Raw genomic sequence first — 10,458 nt, 5'->3', positions numbered from 1 at the left:
TCCTGGAGGCAGCTCAGAGGCTTCAAAGAAAGTCACTCCAGGTCTGAGTGTTTTCCTTCCACAGGGAACGTACATGTGGAATTCACAAATTTCAAAAGTGATTTTTTTAAATTTTTGATTATGAATATAATAGAAAGGAATCCTTGGCAAGCACAGGGGAAAAGAGCTGAACACAGGGATAGCCTGAGAGAGAGGAAAAGGAAAGTGGCATTTCACTAAAGCTCTGTTACCCCTGGGCTCCCCTCTCTGCCCCAGAAAGGCTCAAACTCTTTCGCCATGCAGAGCCTTTGCAGAGTGTCCCCTGAGGACAGGAGTGGAGGGAGCACTAACAGTAGGGAGCTGGTTTGATGAGGATGAGAGAAGATTTGCAGTTCCCAGTGCATAAGCTACCCCATGTCATGCCACCCTTGAAATTCAGCCGTACAGAATAACATGCCGAGTACCACCACCCGCCTTCATAGCTGTAGGCACAATTCTTACTGTAAGTGTCCTGATCCCGGTCTTTTGTGGAGAACTTCATGTTGTCATGCACTTTGTTGGGATTGTCTGAGGTCATGGCATCCCCCGCCGTCCCAGTGTAGGAGCCCAGCCTCAACCGGTAGCCATGGGATTCATCTTCCACACTGAAGAGATTGTAGTCTGCAAACTTGGTGGTGTTTGTGGCATCCTGGATGACAAACTTGACCTGGTAGACCTTCTGCTTGGCAATCTGATAGATGTACTCGGTGCCCAGCCAGTACTCGCTGCGCACGTTCCCAAAGCCGTACTTGTAGGTGCTCCAGGACTCAGCCCAGGTGACAGGTGTGTCTTTCTTGTTCCTCTGGATGACCGTCCAACCTCCATTTGTTACATTCATTTCACAGTACACCAGAAGGTAGTGGAGTCCTGCAGGCTTGATGATGTAGATGCCACTGGGACTGCCAGTGGGGACCTCGCTGCAGTCCTTGGGCCAACCTAGGGCAGGAAACAGAGATGGTTATAACATTAGATCCCACAAAATGTGACACTGAAAGTGCTTGATATTTCTTTGGTGCCTAGATCCTATTGCAGACACATTCTTGGGCTGTTTTCCTGCCATGTGCTCACAGTAGTAAACCAAAGTTTTGAAATGATCAAAATGAGATTTGGGCTTCACCTCTTTCCAAGAGAGGATTCAAACTGATGGGGGCACAGAACCAGTGTCTTGGGCTGGTGAGACAAAGCCAGACATTGCATTCATCTAACACATGATGCACCATGCCCCAGATTGGATTCACTCTTGTAGTGTTGTGGTGATTCACCTGTAGCACAGGTGATGAATCACCATGTAGAAAAATGCCTAAAAAAAGTCTGGGTCCTAAAGTTATCTGACTGTGTGAATGCTCTTACAGCATGGAAGCTTTATAGCTTTATAGTCATCCCAGAAATCTGTAGGGAGCATGGTCAAGACATCCATATTGCTCATCATGAAATCAGCCCTTGTGACCTCAATAGGACAAACCCATCAGCTTTCACTGGGGTTACTCAAGTAGTTCTTTTGAGGCTGCCTGATTTCTTTGATTTGACAGTGGTCTTTCCAAGCTCCAGAGTGTTATCCCTTATTGCAGTAAACAGTTGAGTGCATCTACACACTTCTGGGAGATGATGGCTCCCAATGCCAGTGTTTTTTCCTACCCAGTGAAGCCATATTTTGTGGTCAGATGGGCTAATGTTGACTCAGACATTTCAATAAGCTATATGGTCCCTGTCGCACTCAGTCTGCTCATTCACTGTATAGTAAAAATGGGAAAATAACCAGTCACCACTTTCCAAAGTCAAATAACAAACTTTCACTTTCTGCTTTGGATTTTCAGATGGAAAATTCCTCATGCTAAAGATCCCCCTTATCTGCTGCATCATAACATGCTTGGTGCTAGAGTTCCTCAGAGGTAATGACTTGTGGCACCTCCACAGCCTATTAGAAAATCAGTGGTTTTCCTGGGAGTACCCAGGCACATGTAGGGCATAGGCTGAGGCGGCTGTGAGTTCTTCATGAGCTTCTAGGCTTCCAGCAATGGTGAGGCCTTCCAAGCTGACATATTCATTGGAGAGAGACTTACCATGGACCGCTGATGGGTGGGGGGCAGTGTCTCTGACCTGTCGAACATGTTTGTCACCCTTATCTGAATTGACAAGAACAGAGGAGACAGGAGTGAGTGTTGAGAGCAGACATGTCAAATGCCTGCTGGGGGAAAGTGATATTCTCCAGATGTTATTCCTCTACACTTCTGTTTTTCCAGTGTTTCTCCTAATTCTAGAGGAACTTTACCATTTCAGATATCAGTCAGTTGATAGTTTAGGGGAATTTACATAACATTAGGATGGGGCAAACACTTCCCTTGATGAGAAGAAATTGAGCACACTATGTGTGGGAAAGACCCCAAATGGTGGCAGCAACACTGGAAAGACAGTTACTAAATTATAGTAGAAGCAGCTAGGAAAGGACTCAGGAGGGATTAGAGGGGGAAGAGGTTTGAGAGCAGACACAGGAAAATTAGTCCAGGCATCAGGAACTGGGGAGAGGGGCTCCACTCAACAGGCTTGGAAGAGGGGTTGAAGGGTGTTGCTGAAAGAGAGGATGGTTTAGAGTGACTTTATATGATTCTTTCTACAAGAACATCTTATGTATACCCACTGACAGTTAAAAAACACTGGAATGAATTGCAGGCTTATGGAATCACAGAAACCATTCCTGTCCCCTCCTCTAACACAGATACCTAACCCTACAGTGGCTGCTCCCTAACATCCCCAAATACCTGCACTCTACTTTCTCTCTCAGCTGGTGCTTTCCTATCCCCTCCATTAGGAAGATCTTCCTGGGTGCTTAACCTAAGCTTCTTGTACTGTGTATAAGCCCACTCCTTCTGCAACATCAAGAGTACACAGATAACACTTTGCTACTTCTTTTTCTGCAGCCAGACAGTAATATTGCTATCACATCCTCCTCCATGGTCTTCCAATTTTGGGGCTAAACCATCCAGTTCTTCAGCCTTTCCTGACATAGTCTTTCTGACAGATTTTTTAACTGCTTTTCTTGGACTATCTCCAAATGTATCTTGAAGCTCACAGCAAATGTGGTAGTTGGCCTGAGCCCGTGTGGAGTTGGAAACACCCTTGTAATGTGGTCTGGAGGACTCGGCAGGGTGGTATTTGCTTTTACCATACCAATATGAAGCTGTTCACTCATATTCATTTTGTGAGGCACAGTCCATCCCCGCTCCTTTCTGCAGGGCTGTAGGCTGACCTCTCCACTCCTGGTTTCCATCTGTGCAGTTGGTTATTCCAGTGAGAAGCCTTCACTTTCCATCTGTTTGGAACCACTCCCCCACAAGTCAAGACTTTCAAATGCTAACTTGTCTTCCGTAGCTTGCTCTCTGCTTACCCATCTTGACTTCACACTGCTCATATTTTCAGAGCACTCTACCAGTGGTCTGGGTGAGAGATGAGTGTGAAACCCAGAGCACACCCCCTTTCTTTACTCAAACTTGAAGCTCTTGGGGAAGTCCAAGCTCTTGTCTCAGTCACGGGTGCTCCCTGTCTTGGCTGCTTCCTGGCAGCTGGCCTTTGTAGTGAAGACTGACAAAAAAACCAGCATCAAACACTTGGACCTTGACTTCTGCCACCAAGAAGCCTTCCTCTTCACTTTGTAGGTTAGACCAGCTCTTTCAGGGGCCCCCCATTTTACTTCCGGAGCATTTCTAGGAGGCTTCGTCATTGCTCCAATGTACCTTGCTAGTTGTAGATTGTTCTGTGCATTCATCTGTCTGATCTGGCCCACATCAGTGCCACTCTTTTAGACTCTTTGTAGTAACTTCACTTAGTTCCTCTTTGTGTTCAGTTCTGTCTTGAATTCAGGTTCCTACTGACCTTGTGATTGCCAGAGCTGCCTACTGTTTCCTGTCCTCAAAACACAAGGGGATTGTTTGCCTTAACATCTTTAGCACTACTACTTAGGAAGAGCCTGTGGTCCTGAACACCCTCCTCTCAGACTTGCTGCCAATGAGATCTGACCTAGCCCTTCCTGGGATCCTGTGAGCTCTGGGGTTTGGACTATTGAAGTCACATATGGGCAGAAGAACTTCACGTCAGACAGGAAAAGACAGACAGGGTACAGAGAAGAACTCTGAGATGGTTCTTGTTCCTATAAGGCAGGAATGGCACTTTACATTACACTAACATTGTCCACATGTGGAGCAGTATTTAGTCCTCCCTCCATGATAGGAGGGTTTGGGTTGGGGTGAAGACCTGTGTAGGATGATATTGAACATGACCTTGTTTGCCTCTCCCTATCACAGTGGAATACATACCAAGCTGGAAGGACTCCGGGGGAACGTTCACAATGTCATCCAAAGTGCCATTGAGGAGGTACAGGTTTTTTATGTCAAAGGCAAGAAGAGGAGCTGCCAGGGCCAGCAGGCAGGTCAGAAGCAGGAGACAAGGACGCTGGGTAACTGAAAAGTGAAGAGATGGAGAAAAACAGAGAACATAACCCTGCCATTAGAAAGCCATGAATCCCATCTGAATCCTTCACTTGTAGAGTTATAAAACTCCTGCAGGGAGACAGAAGTCCAAATTCACTCACTTAAATGAACTGTCAAACATTCATCGAGAGGAGTTATCAGCAGTGACAACTGCTGTTGGTGATTTCTGAGATGGAAAAATTGTGAAAATCTTGTCCAAAAGCAAGGTTACAATAACCAGGATGTCCTGGGAGAACCTAGGAGGTCTTGGAGCTGGAGATGACAAGCTGGTTGAGTATGGAAAGAGGAATCCCCTTTCTTCCCCGCTCCCATCATGCTCCCATGTCACGTTCGTGTGTTCTCTGGTGTGAGCCGGGAGTATATCTGGCTCCAGCCCAGGTCTTAAGGGCAGTAAGAACCCAAATGAACAGGTGGGACCAAGCCCCAGGCAGAAGTGGGTGTTTGTGTCTGAGTCTTGCATGAAGGCCGTGTGACTGAGAGGGGTAGCACAACCTTTTATGAATTATTACCTGGCTGGAGCAAATTATCTTCTTCATGTAGTTATATGGCTACTTCAAAATGTCCCTGTAACCAGCTGCTCTGGTTTGTTCTTGTTCAGGCCAGCTAGGGAGACCAGGCCACTTTTTGCAATATTAAATCTAAATAAAATTTTCAATATTAAATCTAATAAAACCATAGAAGGTCTATCATGGTTCCTACAGAGTGGAACATGGTGCTGACAGCTGCCCATGGGGAAACCTGTTCCACCATGTGATAGATGTAGCTCACCATAGCAGACTACTAACGTGATGCCACTACTGTTTGAAAAGAAGCAGAGTCAAACCCACCTCTGCACTGCCCTGGGATACCTGGATTTGGCACAGTTCACAGAAATGATTGCAGAGGAAAAAGATCAACCTGGGACTGTCAACTGGGAACTTTTGTGTGTGATTGCAGCCCTCACAGAGACAAGCATTCCTTTCTGGGAATGCCTGGTGTCATTGCAACCATTTGTGCTGGTTACAGTTTTACAGCTGAGTGCTTTTAACCACAGTTCAGTCATATTGATCCTGTTCTCAATTCCTATGCAACATTTAGTGTCTTGATACACTTGTGTTTAGATGCATGTCCCTGCAAGACCTCTTCTCTTTACGATATCAGAGCAGCAATGCTCCCTCCACTGCTGCCCTGTTCCCCCATGATATGAAAGGTCTGGGTAGAAAGGATATGCAGAGGAGAGTATCAGCCTCTCCTAGGTGTTCTTCAGGGGACAGCTGTTTGCTTTCAAGCATCCAGCCTCCAGATATTGGTGCCTATTCAATATTGCTGCTTAAACAAGAATATTTTAAAAACTCCTTTCCTGTGCTAGGATATTTAATACTTTCTTGGAGAACTGAAAATTACAAAGAATGTTAGATAAATTTAAGGTTTATAAAATAGGCCATCTGACACTTCAGGGCTACACTGATATAACCCCAAAATAGCAGAATGTCCACTCTCCTGCTCCCGTTCCCCACCCAGGGCACAGAGAACCCACATCAAACCCATTGCTGGGATGGACAGGGGCATGGGAAGAAAGGAGCCCTGGAGAAGACAAAGAGTTGGGATGCCCTGTGACCTGTAGCCACATATAGTGTGGTACAGAGTGGTGCGGTGTCTTTCCCACCCAGCCCACCAGCCCACACTCACCCATGCTGTCTTTGTGGGGATCTGCGGATCGGGAAGCTGGGCAGGTTTGGCCTGGCTAGGAGGCTGGCCAGGCCTGCAGTTATAGGGTTTGGGAAGTGGGGGTGGAGTGGGGCACGAGACCCAAACCACAGCACTTGTCCTGTAGTTGGCAACAGCACTGGTGGTTTATGGCTTATTTGCTCTTCATCGTTGAGTAATATGTCCTCAGACAAAGAAGGCTGTGTCTCACAAAGGTGAAGAGCTTTCTTTAGTGGCAAAGCAAATAATTCGGTACCAATAAGACGATGCCTTTGACACAGCCCCAATTTACAGTGCCTGGCTCCCCAAGTGGGGTTTCCCCAGGGAACAGTATTCTCTGGGAACTTCTGAACATTTCAACTTGCTAAGTAAATACGCAGCTGGCATTCATCCTCCTGGGTGGAAATCAAGCATCAGGGGGAAAACGACCCTCTCCAGAGCAGGCATTGAGCCAAACAGCCACTGGGGACCCAGACTCTTCAGTACCTTCAGGAAAGAGGTACTCAAGTGTTCCTGGCAAATTGTGCATTTTTTATCTAAGAACCAAACTTCAGAAAGTACCACTCCAGGTGCCCCCCTGCTGATGTGCCTGGCCTTCCGCAGCCACACTGCCTCTCGCACAATGCATGCTGTGGTCCCTCACCTCACACCACAGTTCCTGCACCTGCAACAGGTACGAGGGTGTCTCAGGAACTGTGACATGACAGCGATGTAAAATGGTCTCAGTTCAAGCTTCTGTCTGCAACCAGGAAGGCTTACACCATGTATTTCTTAAAGAAAATGTCAGACTGTTCTTCTTCTACATCTTGAGATTGTCAATATCCCAAGAGTTCTGAGCACAGTTGCCCCCCAGCATCCACTGCCTGCTGAGCAGCACATGATGGACAGTGTCTGCAGAGGAGCAGGCTGGGCTTTAGACACAGGCCGCAATTACTGTGTGGCTCCTGCAGCATGGAGACTTTTACATGTCCGCTGCCATGCTGCTTCTCCTGCTAAACAGGGGGTGCAAGTAAAGGCTTGTGGAACCCTTTGGTGGAGCCTCAACAGCAGCTTGCAGTCCCAGGCTAGCTTTTCCAGGTGGCTGTGGCAGGTATGTATGTTAGGATCTGCAAAGCAGGCAGGGGAAAGGCCAGAGAGGGAATTTCTCTGAAACCCCAGCTGTGTCCTGGGCCCAATTCCCAGTTCCTGCTCAGTATATATTTTATACTGACAGAACCACAAGTGGCCGCAAATCTGTTTATTGCTGCGTCCTGGACTATATTAGCAAGAGCACAGCTGGCAGGATAAGGGAAGGGTTTATCCACTTCTACTCAGCAATTGTGAGACTGCAACTGGAGTGCTCTGTCCTCTTTGGGGCTCCCCACTACAAGACAAATATTAACACATTGGAGTGAGTCTGATGGGGGCCACCAAGACGGTTGGGGCTGGAGCACATGACATATGTGGTCAGACTGAGAAAGCTGGATTTGTTCAGCCTGGAGAAGAGAATGCTGAGGGTGGGGGGATCTTGTTGCTGTCTACAACTACCTGGTGGGAGGATAAAGAGCAGATGAAGCCAGGCTCCTCTCAGAGGTACACAGGGACAAGACAAGAGGAGACAGTCACAGGTTGTAACATGGGAGCCAGACTCTGGAGCGCTGTGTCCAGTTTTGACTCCTCATTACAAGAAACATATTGACAGACTGGAGTGAGTCCAGTGGAGGCCACCAACTGGTCAAGGGGCTGCCGCACAGGACATATGAGGAGAGGCTGAGTGAACTGGGCCTGTTCAACCTGGAAAAGAGAAGGCAAAGGGGAGACCTTATTGCTGTCTACAGTCATCTCATGGGAGGATACAGAGAAGACGGAGCCAGATTGTTCTCAGAGGTGCACAGTGATAAGACAAGAGGCAATGGACCCAAGCTGGAACATGGGAAATTTTGATTAGATATAAGGACTTTTTTAAACATGAGCATGAGGTTGGTCAAATAGTGGAACAGATGCCTAGAGAAGCAGTGGGATCTCCATCCTTGGAGGTGTTCAAAACTTGACTGGACAAGGACCTGATTAATTAGATCTGTTTTGAGCAGGGGGTTGGACTAGATGACCTCCAGAGGACCCTTCCAACTTAAATGATTGTATCACCCTATGATTCCATGATTCTCCTTGGAGGTGCACAGGGACAGGATGAGAGGCAATGGACACAAGTTACAAGGAGAAAAATTACAGTTAGATAGATATAAGGAAAAAAATATCATCCTGAGGATATTCAAACACTGGAACAAGAATTGGAGAGGTTGTGGGATCTCCATTCCTTGGTATATTCACAACTCAACCAGACAAGACCCTAAGCAACTCATTCTAAAGTAGCTCTGCTTTGGGATGGAGGTTGGACCAGAGACCTCCAGAGGTCCTTCCAGCCTCAGTTATTTTGTGTTTTTCTGGTTCTATGAAGAGCACGTCTCTCCCCAGTCCTTACACCCCTGTATTTCTTCATAAGCACAGTGATGGCCTTGTGCTGGATGTGGAGTTGGCTGCAGCAGAATGTGCCTCATGCTCCTAAGTATATCCACTTTATAAGCCCAAAGAGGCTTTAGAAAGAGCTGGGGAATGAAATTTGAGGGCCTGTGGAGTGTGAGAGACCTGTACTGCCAGGCAAGCTGGTGTGATTTGCTCTTTCAGGACTAACAGCTACTGTCAGGGCCTTGAGTGCACTAATAGGCCTTAATGGCCCCAACCAGACTCACTTGGGGCCTCCACCAGCACACTCTGTCCACTAGCCCAGGAGCCCTATTTCAGCTGAGGCCTGGGCCTTCAGTGCCTAACAGTGCTATGTTGTAGGAGAACTTGTCTCTAGTCCTGTCTCTGGCCCTGCCTCCTGGATGGATCTTAGACCTACACTGTATTTAGCTTGTCTCCTGGATGGATCCCTTGAACATACGCTGTAGCCTTGTCTTCAGTCCTGTCTCTGCCCTGTCTCCTTGTGCTCCTAATGGGACACCCTGGATGGTCTCTGGGTCTGTTTGATCACCTGCTGCGTCTGGGACTGTCATTGGAGCGTGCTGCCAGCACCCAGTTCTGCCTGCCGTGTTCAGACACTGAGGGAATTGCACCCCATTGGTGGGGACACTACCTGCACTGGGGTCACCCTTGGCTCCTGGCTTGCCTGCCTTAGAGAGCAGCCAGCCCTCTCTGTGCCGTGACATTTACCTTCTGAATGCACTGGGTCCTCTGCTCCAGGAATCTAACAGGAGATAAGGACAGTGTAGCCTGGGCCACTTCAGCTAGATAAAGGGAATGCATCAGGGATATATGGCTGCGTAATTGTTCTTGAGAGGATGGGGAGCAAAAGGTCAGCTTCTCTTCCAATAAGCATTCTCCTTGCTGCACAGAGTTGAGATATGGATGCTGAAATCTTCCATGGGCCCATAAAGCATCCAGAGAAATTCAGGGAAGCAATGCTCAGCCTCCATTGCTAAAACCAAAGTCAGTATCGCTCGATTTGGGAGGTTTCCTGAGCTGTTGAGGAAATGTCAGTCCATATGTCTCTCTGTCCTCTTTCTCAGACATCCCTGTCTGGACATGGATGGGACTCCGGGTGACAGACACCCTGGATCGGTCCCAGCCCTACAAGCAGAACTGCTGCAGAGAGTAAGCGTGTTCCCAGCAGGAGGAGGAGGAGCCTGGCTTAGTCCTGCAATGCTCTCCAGGCCTTTGCATGGATTTGGATAGTGACAGAGGAGGTTGGAACTACTACTTCTATGGCTTTCCCAAATTAAATGAGGTTGGAGACAATGAGATCTGTTCAGGTTCCCAATCTCTAACCAAGAAAGAAGGGGGGAAAAATCTAAGTGTGCAGATGGAGATTGCTCTAGGGAGCCCTTACCTCACAGAGTGCAGGATGCCAATGTCCATCCAGACCTGCAAGTTTTATTGCTTGACACAGGCTCCTTCAGTATGGTGGCATCTATATCATTTGTTGGAAGCCTCAGCTAGAAGCTGGCTTGGTGTGAACACTAGGAATAAAGACAAAACTTGACTGTTCCATGAGGGAGATGTGTCTGTGCTATAAGCTACTGAAACCAATCCTTGGTCATCAGGACCTGAAGGTAGATGGGCCACATCTTTATCTTCTTAAACTTTGCTTGACAAAGCCATGGAGCCATCTGTACTTTCTGGCACCTAAAGCAGCCCTCCCAAACAAGCTGCCCTGAGAGCATTCTGCTCCTGTGTAGGGAGCAACCACAGGCCAACATTGTTGGGGCTGGAGGGCTGGAGGGCCTTACCAAGCCAA

At 47.7% G+C, this 10,458-nt stretch overlaps 1 protein-coding gene across 1 annotated transcript; it reads right to left on the bottom strand.

Annotated features, from left to right (window-relative positions):
• Positions 1 to 325: 325 nt before the first annotated feature.
• On the bottom strand, positions 326 to 6,171 carry LOC112974855 (fibrinogen-like protein 1-like protein). The gene is made up of 4 exons (XM_026084242.1): positions 6,168 to 6,171; positions 4,326 to 4,469; positions 2,079 to 2,141; positions 326 to 954 (listed from the first exon to the last, which is right to left on the bottom strand). Exons 1-4 carry the CDS (start codon positions 6,169 to 6,171, stop codon positions 326 to 328), a joined length of 840 nt encoding a protein of 279 aa, XP_025940027.1.
• Between the last annotated feature and the right edge of the window lie 4,287 nt (positions 6,172 to 10,458).

Source organism: Apteryx rowi, unplaced genomic scaffold (genome assembly GCF_003343035.1).
Source record: "Apteryx rowi isolate R43461 unplaced genomic scaffold, aptRow1 scaffold_632, whole genome shotgun sequence".
Classification (NCBI taxonomy): domain Eukaryota; kingdom Metazoa; phylum Chordata; class Aves; order Apterygiformes; family Apterygidae; genus Apteryx; species Apteryx rowi.
The sequence above is the reverse complement of the archived record's forward strand: the minus strand, read 5'-3'. Positions and strand labels throughout refer to the sequence as shown.